This window comes from Rattus norvegicus, chromosome 3 (genome assembly GCF_036323735.1).
Source record: "Rattus norvegicus strain BN/NHsdMcwi chromosome 3, GRCr8, whole genome shotgun sequence".
NCBI classification, from domain to species: Eukaryota; Metazoa; Chordata; class Mammalia; order Rodentia; family Muridae; genus Rattus; species Rattus norvegicus.
The window spans coordinates 63,938,010-63,953,573 of NC_086021.1; the positions used below are offsets into that span (position 1 = coordinate 63,938,010).

At 41.8% G+C, this 15,564-nt stretch overlaps 1 protein-coding gene across 12 annotated transcripts in view; it reads right to left on the reverse strand.

Annotated features, from left to right (window-relative positions):
* Nucleotides 1-15,564, reverse strand: part of Ccdc148 (coiled-coil domain containing 148) — a 275,147-nt gene that overhangs the window by 172,354 nt on the left and 87,229 nt on the right. For all 12 annotated transcript variants that reach the window (XR_010064611.1, XR_010064612.1, XM_039104827.2 and 9 more), the window contains 5 exons: nt 9,848-9,951; nt 5,270-5,352; nt 4,947-5,095; nt 3,724-3,819; nt 3,465-3,646 (listed from right to left, as the gene is read on the reverse strand). Coding sequence is in view for 10 of the 12 variants with exons in the window: in XM_039104827.2 (XP_038960755.1) it covers nt 3,465-3,646; nt 3,724-3,819; nt 4,947-5,095; nt 5,270-5,352; nt 9,848-9,951 (614 nt within the window). In the remaining 2 variants the exon portion in view is untranslated. The remainder of the gene's footprint in view (nt 1-3,464; nt 3,647-3,723; nt 3,820-4,946; nt 5,096-5,269; nt 5,353-9,847; nt 9,952-15,564) is intronic.

Sequence of the window (15,564 nt, forward strand, 5' to 3'; positions counted from 1 at the left end):
GCCAAGAAAAAATAAAATTAAAAAATTTTCTGTGTGTGCACATGCATGGAGACCAGATACCTAGATGATGTTGGATATCTATCACCTTATATTTTGAGACAGTTTAACAACTGTCTCGGGGACTGTATATCAGATATCCTGCATATCATATATTTATATTATGATTCATAACAGTAGCAAAATTACAGTACGAAATGCAATGAAAATAATTTTATGCTTGGATTGCCACAATATTAGTAACTGTATTAAAGGGTCACAGTGTTAGGAAGGTTGAGAACTACTGGTTTAGATAGTTCAAGGTCACTTATGTAAAAGATGAGATCAAATAACGTCTCTAAATACCCTACTTCTTGAGTGAGGATGGAGTTCAATGGTGTATTACTGACTGAGCATGCATGAGTCCTTGGGTTTAGCTCACAGCATCTGCACATATGCACAGAGGTACACACACACACACACACACACACACACACACACACACACACACACACACTTAGCACAAATGATAGCTAACTATTCACTATTACCTGTTGAACCTCATCCAAATATTCTGCTGATCTTTCCTTGCGTTACGGGACACTGGACCCTTGTTGGGCACACATACATCTCAATGAACATGGGCTATGATGTTCTTATGCCCAATGTTTGCATGACCAGCTCTCTCAAGCCACTTCATGATTTCTTATCATGTCATTGTCCAACTGAAACCTAGCCCCAAGTTCGTTTGTTTGTTTTGCCAGAACTGCTGCCTTCTAAAAGCCTAGCATCTTCTCTGACTCTAACCTATTCCTTTGTAGGACTTACCGGCTTCTGATTCTGTAGCACAGAATTGCCTTGTGAACCACACTTCTATGTGTTATCAAGTTGATCACAAACATAGTGATTTGAATAGGAATAGCCCTCATATGCTCATATATGAGTGTGTGGCTATTAGGGAGTGGTGCTATTTGACAGGGGTTAAGAGGTATAGCTTTGTTGGAATAGTTGTGACCTTGTTGGAAGAAGTGTGTCACTGGGGATAGGATTTAAGGTTTCAGAAGCATAAGCCATGCCCGCTGGCTGTCTCTTTTCCTGCTGTCTGCTGATCTAGATGTAGGACTCTCAGCTACCTCTCCATCACCATCCCTACCTGAATGCCGCCATGCTTCCTGCCTGAGAATGATGGACTAAACCTCTGAACTAGAAGCCATCCCCAATTAACTGCTTTTCTTTATAAGTATTGCTGAGGTCATGGTGTCTCATCACAGCAATAGAAGACTAAGAAAACATGTACTGATACATGTAAGAAAATTTTGTCTGATGTATGCTTATAAACACTAAGAAAATATTTGCAGGGAAAGGGAATAATTTTCTCATTCACCTCCCTTTTGTTTTCTATTTGCTGTTTATTATTCAATTAATTTTCAAAGTATCTTTATATATTAGATATTTTAATATCTTTCATCTCACATGTTGCCAACATTTTTGCTTGTTGCTTAATATTTTTACCTTCGTTATATTTTTCCCTCTTGGAAAATTGCTTCTCTTAGTCAAGTGTGATGGTAAATCCCCATGATCTTACATGAAGTCTCCCTCCCCAGATCCAATGAATGCTATTGAGTTTGGTACATTGTTTCAGACACTCAAAGACAGTCTGTGAGTGACTATTCCATAGCTCCCTCCTCCCTGCTACACACAGATGCACTGTACATTGCTCTCAGTTCTATGCTCACAGTAACGCCGGAAAATTGTCCATTTTGTAAACGTGCATTTTCATCCTTTTCACTTATAAAATAATGTATATGGACACAGTCTACAAGCCTATTCAGTCCTTTTACAGTTTTTGCTCAGCCTTTCATTGCTGAGCAAATAACTAGTAAAATGTGTGCACTGTGTACATATATAGGTACATTTTGTGTGGTATACTCTTATAATATGGAAATTATTGTGATGAGGGGGTTTATCTTTGTGACTGGATAGGTTCCAACAAACTTCTATGTAGAGATAAATTGTTACATAACAATTAAGTAAAGTTAAAAAACAAAGGATTAAGGAGGCTTGAGGGAGATTGTGACCCTAATGTAAAGCACGGAACTTGGGTAATAATTGTCTCAAATTAGGAAAATTTTTAGTAGCTTCATTTTAAAAGCTCAGGTCACATTGGCTTGAGATGACAATGTGGACAAATAGCCCTTGTCAAGTATGTACACCCTCTGCCAGGCATCGTAGCAGAGGCCTTTAACCCCCTTAATCCCTTTCATCATTAGTCAGAGGCAGCAGACTTGAACTCTGTGAGTTCAAGACCAACCTGCTCTACATAGGGAGTTCAGGACAGCCAGAGCTACATACTGAAACCCTGATTCAATATCAAAACTTAACTAAACTAAACTAACTAACTAAATAATGTGTACACTCCCACACATGTGCACATACTGAGACCCTGAGAAGCATAAAGGAAATATAGTTATAGTAAATCGAGATCCTGATAAATTGGAAGTTCAGTTAGTATTGTAATTAACTATGTCATTCACTCTGCTAATTAGAGAGTGTGTTTAAATGCCTGTGTGCTCATAGCTGCAGATGACTACTGCAAACCACCTTTAAATTCCAGTTGTCTTCCCTCCTCCAAGAAACCACCTATGAAAGCTCATCGGCCTTTACCTTCTTACTCACTGCCAGCACTTTCCTCTTTTCCTCAGTAAATCATATTTGCTTAGGGCAGATATCTACATCTCCTTCCCCTTAATACTGCCAGTTGTCTGAGAGGCAAGGCCATCTTCTAGACTAATCTAGAACCTCTTTCAAAGAAGCTTAACAGAGACCACTGTCTAGTAGGAATTTTCCAATAAATAGTCACCAAATAAAGCACATCATTTATATTAGGAGCATTGTGGGTAATATACAGACTCTTGTTATGATTTACGAACCTTCTCTCTGGTTTTCTATAACAGAGATCTACCTGCCTCTGCCTTCCAAGGGCTGGGACTAACAGGGTTTATCACCACACCAGGCCCAATAAAACTCTTACAAGCCTTGGTATCAAGGAAATATTTTGAAAGCAAGAAAAAGCAAAGTAAACATACAACATTCTTTCCAGTTGAGTATATGGTGGATGTCTGTAACTCTACCACCTAGAAAACTAAGGGAGAAGATCATAGGTCTGAGACCAGAGGACCCACTGCAAGACACTGCCAAGCCAGCACATGGTGCAGAGTGAAACTCCGCCTCAAAAAGCAACAGCCAGAGGATTATTGCTGCAAGAGAACTTACCAAGTATATATAAGGCCCCAGGTTAGATCCCCAGAATCATAATAAGATAATAAAAGAAAGTAAGGCCCATTGTTTTTATTCGACAACTCAGACCAAAACTGTATTGACCATATTGCAATTGCATGTAACTAGAGGACAGTAAATCAGAAGTCTAGTGGCCCTTAACACAAATACAACTGTAGTCCTTCAGGAATCAAGGAGTTCTATTTCATCACCTGCGTATGTCTTCTAATTGCAGATCAAAATCTTCAAGTTCCTCTTGATATTTCTCTGTAAAGTTACTGAACTCGTTGAGGATTGACGATTTCAGATCAGGGTATGGGCAGTCCAGCGTTTCCAACTCCGTAGGTTGTCCGCTGAGCAGGTTAGACTTTTCCTCTGAAGAGTGACCTAGTAACTAAAGAGATAGTTCTTTTATTTAGCAAAAGCCCAGAGTGGGTGACCAAGTGAAGTCAGCATTTGCATCGCACTCACCTCCACACTCCAGTCCGAAAGTTCCTCTTCTAAGTGCTGTTGCTCCTGATGAAGTCTTTCAAAGGCAGCCTTGGATTGCTTCTTGACAAAGTCAACCTAGAGGATGTAGCATGTGGACAGGAAGCGTGTAAATCACTACAATTCACCCAAGATTATTTCTATTGAAAGACACAGTCTCAGAAGCAAGTAGAGGGTGAAAAATTGGAGGAGGGAAAAATCCTTTTGAAGATCTGTGAAGAAAAGAGCAGTCAGACGGCTAAGGCTTACACACAAGCAAGCCTCAGTGAGGAGTCCAGACCGTTTACCAAAACAGGGCTCGCACGATGTAATGGTCCCAGCAAGCCCTGTTCAAGGTTTGGAATTGATGGTAAGATTTCAATAATGCCTTTGCTCTCAAGCATCCGTGCTACTAGTCTACAGCTAGACGTAGCTAAAGCTTTTGAGTATCCATAATAGAAGTATAGCATTATAGAATAGCTGCAGAGATGGAAGTTCAGGTCCCACACCCAGCATAACAAACTAGCAAGGACACATGGAGGCATGCAGCGGAGGAAAGAGGTGTGAGCCCAAGGTGGCCAGTTAGGAATAACTGAGACTTCTCTGGTCACCAACGAACCAAAGGGAGGATGGAGACGTCAGCCTGACAGAGAAAAGAGCTGGCCTAAGCGCTCTGAGACAAGAGTAGGTTTGGCATGTGAAAGACCAAGCTCATAATCGTACAAGAGATGCGATTGAAGAAGGACTAAGTGGGGGGGGGGGTTGTAGGTGGGTTTACTAGACTAAGAAGAGACTGTGGGGAAAATCAGTAGTCAGACAACTTGATCCCCATGTCCTGGGCCAAGATCTGAAAATGCACTTGGAGGAAGGGCAAGGCTGAAGGCAGGAGGGTGAGTTAAAATGAGGTTGCCTGAACGTATTCAAGCACGTGTTGATATTGAGGAGCCCTCTACTTAACCTCGTAGGGCAGATGTTTCCTTCAACTGTTCTATTTCAGACAAAAATGAAATACCGCATTATATTTAACTTTGTTTTATGCATACCGGTTGTTTTGTCTGCCTGCATGTCTATGTGAAGGCATCAGATCTTGAAGTTACAGAAGGTTGTGAACTGCTATGTGGGTGCTGGGAATTGAGCATGGATCCTCAGCAAGAGCAGCCAGTGTGCCTAACTGCCGAGCCATCTCTCCAGCCCAACATTATGTTTTTAAGAGACAACGTACTGACCTCTTCCAGAATCGTTGTTGACTCTGGCCCTTTATGGCAAGATGCACTCTGCAATGTGTGGCGCTGTTTCTTCAGGCCTGTTCTCAGCTGATGAAGAGGGTCGATGACAGCTGTAAGGTACGCACACCATTGTTCTGACAGCTCTTTCTCTGTGAAGTGAAATCGAATCAAGGAGAGATTATTATTTTAGATAAAGAACAGATTGCTAATTTATACTTTTTAATATTTGTTTAGAAAAAAAACCCAGACAGTTGTTACCACACGAAGAACATGAAGGGACAAATAAAATTCCCCTATATGTGGAGGTTCAAAAAAAAACTCACCAAAATTCATAAGCTCACAAAAACATTCATCTCCAATGCTCTCCTCATTGAGACGAGATCTTATTTCAGACTCCAATTTACATCTGAAACAGACATGATCTCAATCAATTTCTGTATAGTCATAATCATACACAGAGCCTTAAAGAGTGGAGCAGAAACAGGCCATCAAATTCGGTTTCATGCATCCGCTGGTTGATCTGAGCCATGTACTGCATTCCTAGCCTGGGCACAAACAATGGGATGAGCGCGGCAGCGCCCCCTGCAGTTCTTGGCGGCATGCCACACTGAGCACCCAGGGGCACCGGGAAGCCACTCTGCATGCTAAGTATTCAGCACAGAAAGACTCCCAAGGCATCGGGTTGCAGATGAGGGGTGAGTAGCAGCAATGGCCGCTATAGAAGAGGAGAGAGGCCAGCCTGGACCTGCAAGGAGGCCCTAACGTTCAGAGGTGATGAGAGTCTGAGTCAGGCAAATGAGAACAGATGAACTTTTTCTTTTTAGTCCTACAGAGATCACTAAATCTTTAGACTCTTTTACTACATTTTTAAAGGTACAGTCATCTTTAGAGTAAAACCATAATAACCTCTAGGTGGACATTCAACACAGTTCTGTTTTTGCGCCCCTTGCTTATGTAACTAAATCAGAGACTTGTTGCTGATGTGTACTTTAATTTTGAAATGACATGAGAAAATGGAAGCTGTTATAATGCGTTAATACGATTGTTATTTTTCACTTCACAGACAGGATTCTATTCTTTGACTGCATGTATTTTATGTAGTTGAAATAGCAGCATCTTTAACAGTTCGTGTTGTAGTTTGGGTTGCTTCGCCTATCCCTTATATTTTACACTCTTTCCAAATAATTTTCAAATTAATGCTGTAATGTTTACTGGAGGATGCTCACATGTGTGGCACCATCACATTTCAAGCAAATTCGTATGTGCGGATAAAGGTGAAAGACTATTGTAAATAATGCTTCTCTCTCTCCCAGCAGGTAGCTTTTATCAGAATGGGGAGAAGGTATGCACATGCATGTGCATGTGTGTATATATATGTTCATTGGGTTTGGGTGTGTATACAAAGAGGCCAGAGGTCAGCCTTCAGTCTTCCCATTTTGAGGCCTATCTCACTGGGATGCAGATCACCCATAGGCTAGACTGGGTGGCCCGTGAGCCCGGGGATCCATCCGTGCTCACTTCTGCAGCGCTAGGATCACAACTGCATGCCTTACACAGCTTTTCTTTAACATTGTTTCTAGGGACCAAGCTCAGCCTCTTGGTCTTGTTTAGCTAAGCGCTGGACCAGGGAAGCCATTCCCTAAGCCTTTGTCTCTAAGAACACACCTGCCACTGTTACATGCATGGTGGGTACTTTTTTGTTTGTTTTTCAAGACAGGGCCTCTTTTGCTGCCCTGGCTGTCCTGGAACTCACTCTGTAGACGGGGATGGCCTCAAACTCAGAGATCCGCTTGCCTCTGCCTCCCGAGTGCTGGGACCAAAGGTGCGCACCACCACATACACATACCCCCATGGCATTCTTTTTCTCCTTTCCTTTTTAGGGGCTGCAGTAGGTGGGTGCATTTTCCTGAAGACAATCCAGAATGCACTTTAGAACAAAGTTGTTTGCACACAAATGTAGCGCTGGAGCAAACAGCTCGGCTCCTTCTAAAGGGAAGCTGTATGCTCCTTTAGTGATCTGAGGGGACCAATTCCCCACACAGAACTTTGAGCGCTCAGGCAAGGGTGATAGCTGCACTAGACTCGGACGCACCCTTCCCTAGGTTAACCCTCTGCAAACCATTGCCTCGACAGACAGTGATACGTCGTAACGTCGACAGATAACTGCACCGAAGCTCACTTTGTGTCATGAGGAAAGTGACAGCAAAGGCTCCTGGGAACATGTAATCGAGTCCACAGGCCATATGATTTGAGTAAGTTAGATTTCAGATTAAAATATTTTAATTTAAATATTAGACAAATTCGATGTTTGGAAATCTCACCTAGTTCTCTAAGTACAGATTTCAAGGTCCTAACTGGGGCCTTGTGTGTGTGGACATACAGGTACACACGTAGAGGCCACAGGTTGATATTGAGCATCATTTTTGACCCCTCTCCACCTTATATTTTTAAATATTTATTTGTTCGTGTGTCCTGCTTACACATATGTATGTACACTCTGCTTACACGTTCATAGGTGCACCATGTATGTCCTGAATATAATAACGGCAAGTGCTCCTAACAGCTGCAGCCCTCTACCTTAGCTTTTGAGATAGGGTTCTCACGTGACTCGGAACTTGCCAACTCAGCTAGACTTGCTGACCAGCAAGGCCCAAGGATCATCCTGTGTCCACCTCATTAGGACTCCGTGGGCCAAGGTGCCAGGCACTTTGTCACGTAGTAGAGATGGAGCTTAGGTCTTTGTGCCTCCCTCCCAAGCTCTTTACCAACTGAACCGTCTCCTGGCCCAGATCCCTTGGTTTGGACTAGCAGGGGTGGAGAACCAGATATTCTTTGATGGGGATGGAACGTTTCAGGAAAAAGAAAAGTCAGCCAGCTCCAAGATAATGGAACACAGGAAGCAAATCCCAGTGTTCCAATCCCAGCTTCCTGCACAGGATCTTGTTTACACTTTGCAGACACTTTAGCCCTCTCAGCTCTGTCAGAAGTCCCAACAGCAGCCCCAGGAGAGCCATGAGACCTACATGGTAGTCTAGATTGAGGTTAAGCACCAGAACCACTAACTGTGTTATCCGGTACACACCCAGTTACCAAGGAGAGGTTAAACACCTGTACCCTTTATCTTCTGCAGGACTGGGGCTGTTAAATAAGAATTTTTTCCTTATTAATTTTTTCCTTATAATTTCCGTATTGTTTGTTGTGTACGTGTGTGTGTGTGTGTGTGTGTGTGTGTGTGTGCGTGTCTGTGTGTGCGCACGCGCATGCCTGTGTTCATTTTTAATTTTCTGAGACAGGATCTTACTTTGTAGTTCACATTAACCTGGAGCTTGCTATTCAGCCCCTTGAAACTGTAGTTATCCTCCTGCCTCAGCATCTGAGTACTGAGTTTGCAGGCATGTGCCATCCTGCGTGCCAGGCAGATTTTCTAAGATGGATAAATACATCACTTAAACTACTAACTTATTTAAGGTCCCCACGTTGCCAGCATCTAGCCACTTCTCTAATGGGTACCTATTGCTGTTAGTTTTGATTTCATTGAATATTAAAATTACGTTATATTCTAGAAAATTATCTTGGCAGTCTCTCTCTCTCTCTCTCTCTCTCTCTCTCTCTCTCTCTCTGTGTGTGTGTGTGTGTGCGTGCGTGCTCGTGCGCGCAGCGTTTAATCCTTATAAGTTTGCAGGCATTGGGGGTCATCCTCACTGGCGAGGTCCTTGCCTTCAGTCTCCCTGTGTCCTCCTAGCTCAGCCGACAGAATAAGTTTCCTTAATGCTGTGCGTGTGAGTCATCTGTCTGGCTCAAGATCAACTCACTCCACACACTGGGGAAGATGTGGACTGTTTAAGATTCATAAAATGAAAGGGGAGGAGGCAACCCTTGCCAGCATCTTCCTTCATCGTGCTAATATCAGTGACCACGAGATTAACTAGGGCTTTCCTTTGTCTTCTATTTCAGGCTATGCACATTTTCAAAGAGCTTTGTTTCAGTGGCCTTGAATATTTTTTCTCCTAAGAGGTGACATGGGAAGGCTTTGGTGTACAGTTCAAGTCGGTTTTTATAGCTGCAGAACTTATTGCATTTTTTATTTTTCTGACTTTAACATAATCTAAAAGCCTCATCAGTCATGAGCCTTGCGCCTCTCATGTAGGGATCACTGGGCATGAAAGCACGCAAGTCCAAAGCAAAGACAATGGAACCCGGAAACCTGACTTAGGCTAAGATCACAACAGTGCCTTACCTTCTGAAGAATGAGTCCCTGTAATAACATTTTTAAAGCATCGTTTATAAATGCTACATTGGCCAGAGCAAATGGCCAAACCTCACATGGGAACGAAGACATCTGCTTTCTCTTCAGGCCTTTACTTCAAATTATTATTTTCTCTTAATTCATCTTTGATTGCTACAAACAGGAAGAGGATCCAAATCCAAACTGAGTGAGTCATGGTAGTCATGGTGCAACGTTGACCCAACCCAAGAAGCCTGGGGTCTTTGGTTCCCTTGTCTTGAGAGCATATATTAAGCTTCTTCTGTGTACCCACTATGAAGAGGTGACTGTGACGCTTGTCCCTGGGGAGCCTCTGCTTCGCATGGAGAAGAGCATGTACCCAATGTCAGCGTGTGACACATACTTGCACACAGCCATGCCCTGGGATGGGAGTATGAAAGAGGGCAGGAGTGACAGATAGAGGAGGCAGTCCCTTACTCAGTCAAGAAGCAAAAGTATAACCACAGGCCCCCTGCCTTCCAGAGTAAGCTAAGAAAAATGTGACTCACATTCAAGTAACTCTAGATTTTGATTGTGTGGTTTACTTGAGATCGGGCATTAGAGATGTGAACTGATCATGGGCAAGAAACCCCCAGGGGGGCTCTCAGGACCTAGGGGTTGGGAGGCCCAGTCTCACCTGATCCCCTTCAGCCTCTCCTGTTCCTGCCACCACACCTGCTTGTGTTGCTTGATCAGCATCTGCTCTTTAGCCGCCCTTGATGTCTCCATGGCTTTTCTGATCTGCATTTAGAGGAGAACGGAAAGAGAGGCTGTGTTCAAGCTTTGATCCAGGGAGGGTTGGGGGGGAGGAGTAAATGGTGAATATGGTCCAAACGCATGCATGAACTTCTCACAGAATTACTGAAAATATCACATTTTTTGAAATGTATTTCCACCAAAGAAAGGTTTCCTGTTTGTGCAGCCATCACCGGTACATCTCCTAACACACGGCCCACCTAATATAAGTACAGAATTAAATATCAGGGGAGGAGAGCTATGCACGGAGGTACATGCCAATAATCCTGGCACTCAGAACCTGGAAGCAGGAGAGTCATGAATTCAAGGCTAGCCTTGGCTAAGCCAAGACACTGGGACATCCTCAAAAAAAAAAAAAGAAAAGAAAAGAAAACAAGTAACAACTAGAAGAAAGACAAAAATGGCCTGGGATACTAGCCAATTTGGAAACCCTGCTTAAGATGTACTAGAAGAAAACTGTGAGGTTGCTGCGGTTGTTCATTTGTTTGTTTTGCTGTTTTTGTTGTTGTCATTTACTTTTTTGCTTGTGTTTTAAACCTATTTTTTCTTGTTACTTTATGTGTACAGGTGTTTTGCCTTCATTAGTGTCTGTGGCACAGAAGAGAATGTCAGATGCCCTAGAACTGGAGTTATAGATGGTTGTTAGCCACCATGTGAATCCCGGAAAGCAAACCTGGGTCCCCTGGAATAGCAGCAAGTAATGTCTGCTAAGCCATCTCCCCAGCAGTACCACTCTATTTCTTATGCACTAAGTAATCCCCCAACTTCATTCTCAAGGAAGACTTTCAAGAGTTTCCATACATTTGTCCCTGTTTTGTACCCATGATCCCTACAAGGTGTTCTGGTGCCACTGTTCCTGTTTTACACATGAGAATGCCAAAGGCCACTAAGATTTGGCCCCACGATTCGATGAAGATCAGAAAGCTTGTAAACAAGCTACAGTGTTGGGTTGGACTTAGTCTGAACTCTCATCATAAGATGGGAAAGGCTCATTAAGCCCGGTGTTAGAGGACCTGGCTTTAGTCCAAGCTTCAGTACTGAAGAATAGGGCCTGGAACACACAACTGCAGTCATTCCACCTCATAGCTTTATAAGAAAACTTTTCAGAGCCAAGCAAATAGCTATCACGAAGTACAAAGAAACATTGAGAAATTTTGGAAGATAGAAACTTAATTTTGCAGCCAAATGTGGTGTTCACTGGTTTCCGTGGCCCTTTAACTTGAAGCCCATGAGTACTGTGGGGAGCTTCAGTCTGTTTCTATCTCCCTGATCTGTGCTCAGACCAAAAGCAGCCTCTTTCTCAGATGCCCCGTTCACCTGGCTTCTAGCTGGTTCAGACAAAGGAAGATGCCATCTTTGGAAGTTTGGAGGGAAGGAGACAAGGCATGCATCATCAGCAGCATCTCCTGCCCCTCTCTTTTCAGAAGGATCTCAGGTTCTCCAGTGCTCCCATTTCTCCGAGGATGTGGTTCCAAATAGCTCTGAGGTTTTCTCCCACGGAGTGTGGTAGCACCACACTCCTTTGTCCCATCCCTCCGACTTGAGGGTGGCGATGACATCAGCAGCTGTCCACCTCTATACTGCCCCACAGACCTCTGATTCTTCATTCTATCATCTGCACAGCTATCTTCTAGCACTGAATGGTGCTTGACTTCAAACCCCGAGGCAGTGTCTGATTCTGGGTTAGACTTCGCCTATAGCCATGTGTACTCCAAACTTAGTATTTCCCATTAACACTGTTAAATATTTGTGAACATACAAATCAGGGCTGGAGAGATGGCTCAGTGGTTAAGAGCACTGGCTGTTCTTGCAGAGGACCCAGGTTTGATTTCCAGCACCCACACGGTGCCTCACAACTCCAGCTCCAGGAGATCTGAAAACTTCTTTGGGCCTCTGTAGGCACTCTGGTCTCATGCCACACAGGCACACACATACATGCAACTACAAAATTATACAAGTAAATCTTTGAAAAAAGAATTTGGGAGTCAGAAACTGGACAAAAATGTACATATTTCATAATTTCTCTGCTATGAACTACTCTGCTATAAAGTACTTTCTAGCAGTGAAATATCAATAATGAACTTGGGAAGACGAGTTCCAAAAAGGGATCTCATAATGCATGCTATTTCAAGCCACTGCTCACTGATTACTTTAACCTTGAGTTTCTCTTTGTGCTCTTCTGGTTTCTGATGTGAAATTAGGGACATGAGCAAACGAATTAATCTGAAGAATGACTTCGCAAAGACAAAATCAAACCTTTTCCACAGGAGTTCCTGAGGATGTTATAATTATGAACTTTAAGAAATATTAGGTAGGAGACATTGGTAAAAACATGCAGTTTCTACCTATTGAAAAATGAAAGAATGGGGTATGTCTATAGTCTGGCACATTAGCCCTTGAGTTAAGAATGTCTAAGATCAATTTCAAATTTTTACCATCTACAGTCTCTAAAGTTTCTTGCAACAGACACAACTTTAAAATTAGATTCCTTTGACATATTTGGTCCATGTTGTACAAAAAATTAAAACACATTGGTGGAAGATGTGAACATATTTTTTATAGCTTAAGGGAAAAAAAATCAATGTTGTTGCCTTTGGGCCCAGAAAAGGGCCAATTAAATAGAATCTAACAGTAAAGAATCAAGCTACTATTTTTCATTTAACACTCCCAACACTTTGTGTAACATCTTAATTGTTTTGTTTTGCTTTTGGAAATTCAGCCATGGACTTACCTTATCCTCGGGCCACAAATGAGAAAAAAAAAAAAAGCTTTTAAACGAACCTGAAGACTTAAAGTTATATCTTTAGCAGAGACCTCTAGGTGATTCCAATTCATTTTCCTGGGTGACAAGCCATGTAAAAATCATCTTTAAGGTGGATGATAATGTATGCAGAATGCTGATGGTTTAAAATACTTTGAGGAAAGAATGTCAGAAATGATGAATCCCTTTAAAGATCAGAAACAAAAGTCCACTTATGACTATCTAAGATAAGGAGCCCCGATCAAGCCTTCTGAAATACTACAAAAGACCTGCGGGTCAGAGAATCCACGTTCAGAAACAGAACATCCATAAGCAGGGTTCGGCTGGATCTTTAATGCGTGTGCTTGCACATTTGTCAGAATTCACGGGGATGTGCTGTGAGCGCTATCAATAAAGAGCTGTCAGCATAACAAAGGAACGCTACCCTAAGATGCTATTCTTCAGCTTCCAGACTATCGGTGACAAACAAAGCATTCTACAAGGCGCTGGTGAAGCATGTTCACTCTCAAATTCTAAGGCGGATAGAATATGATGCAAGCCCCACAGAAGGTGATACGGCCACACATTAGATGTTTTCATTGATTAGCTATGACCTAGCAACATCATTTATAGAAATATATCTGAAAACCATCTTGGCAAACGTGTACAAAATCATTCACTGCCGCGCCATTTACAATAGAAAAAGGCCGGAGAACAAAAATTCCATCAGCGAGTGTTCTTCCCAAAGTAAATTGAACCCAAATCTGATCAGTTCTCTAGATATAACTACCAATTTGCAGAGACTACAAAGAGAGAAACAGGTTTCATGACACAATATGATGCCATCAGCATAATTCAAACTGCGAGGAACTGTAAAGACCAATGACGTGACTTCTTCAAGACACAAATTATAAACCTCCAAGAGGATGGAGGGAGAAACCTAACAAAAGTGAATTGCAACATCTGGGTTGTGTTCAGATGCCTGTTTTGAATAAATTTTGAGAAAATCTTCTGATGCAATCAAGGAAACTTAATAATACTAACCAGATAATGCAAATTACTGAGAAGTTGACATTTTCATTAGCAGTGATGGAAAGGCAGGGCTTGTTTTAGAGTAACACACTAAATGTTTATGAATGAAATATAGTATGATATCATCACTGGCATAATTTTGCTTCGGGACAGTTTAGCACCGGGGGGTCTGTGGCCACTCTGGCAATAATAACTCTGGCACAAACAAGACTTGGTCAAAGCTGATCCTATCTGATGCTGGATGATATCACACAGTGACTCAGCATACCATTCAAAGCAGTTACACGTGTGTGTGTGTGTGTGTGTGTGTGTGTGTGTGTGTGTGTGTGTGTGTAACTTTCCCTGAGGTTAAAAGGATTCAATGGAAGAATGCTTGAATTGAGCGAGAAACTATATCCATCCTAAGCAAAGAAATTCAAGTAATTATGAAGATTGTTTGTAAACGTAATAAATTGTGAATGGCCTCAGTTTCCAGGCCAGGTCGCCACACAGTTTCTGCCTTTGGAAGGCTTGCTGTTTACTTCAGAGTCCCACCTGGCATCAGAAACTGATCACGCTCGGTGACACAGGGATTACATAGAACATCACATCTACTCCACACTCCATGTCACTAACGACCGCCTGTCAAGTGCCTGAGGGGTCCACATCTAGCTTGAGGTGCCATTTTCCTTATGGGTCAATGTGACAACATCCTACTATCCCAAATCTATTTAATATTGCCAGAGTAAAGTGCTGTGACCATTAACAGTGACAGTTAAGACTGTGAATCTCATCAGTAAAAATTGAATGCACAGGTAGTGAAATGAACAGGAAAATAGACATGCTTAATACAAATATTCTGAGTGAATTGTTATCCACATGACATAAGACGTAATTACTCCTTGAGCCCGTATATATTTTATTAAAACTTAAGTAATAATATAAGCAAGACTAACAGAGGTGACGTTGCTAACTCTAGCTAGTACAGACTGGCATATAAACATCTGTAATGTTAAAATGTACATTGAGAGCTTTATTTAATTCCCAGTTATTTAATTCCATTTAAGTCTTGGGTCTTTTAAGAAAACTCTATTTAGGAATTCCTTGCATCTTAAAAAGTAAACTAAAGCAAAATGTCAATGTGAAGTCTCTAAATTGAATGAGAAACGTTCCAAAATCCATGCACAGTAACACTAACAAACCCTCTTTAATCTAGATATAATAAAATGTAAATTGCATGAAGAAAAATTAAAGTCTTAGAAAATTACACAGTAGTTCTCTGAGCATGTCCACTCTCACTAACCAAAATGCAAAACAATAGCTAAGACACTACTTCTTTAAAAAAAAAAAAGCAACTTTCTTGTCTTATGAATTGTGGGGATTAAAATCTGTAATAAAAAATTTAACAGAATGATCACTGCAGACTGAGACACCTTCAATAATTACAGAAATTAAAAACATACAAAATTTAGGTGTCATTATTTCTAGAAAATATGTAACCAAAAAGTGTTTTGGGAATTATCTTCTATTATAAACAAAAAGTCAACAGTTCGATGTATACTGTGCGACCTGACAGCAGGACCCACATTGCTTCCCATGTGTGAATCCAGGGGCCTGAGGTGACATCTAGCAGCTGACACTGGAGAAAATGTTCTGGTCTTGTACTTAATATTAAAAATGTAAAGCTTTTAGTAATTAAAGTCTTTTTTTTTACATTTTTTTATTAACTTGAGTATTTCTTATATACATTTCGAGTATTATTCCCTTTCCCGGTATCCGGGCAAACATCCCTCTCCCCCCTCCCCTTCCCTATAGGTGTTCCCCTCCCAACCCTCCCCCCATTGCCT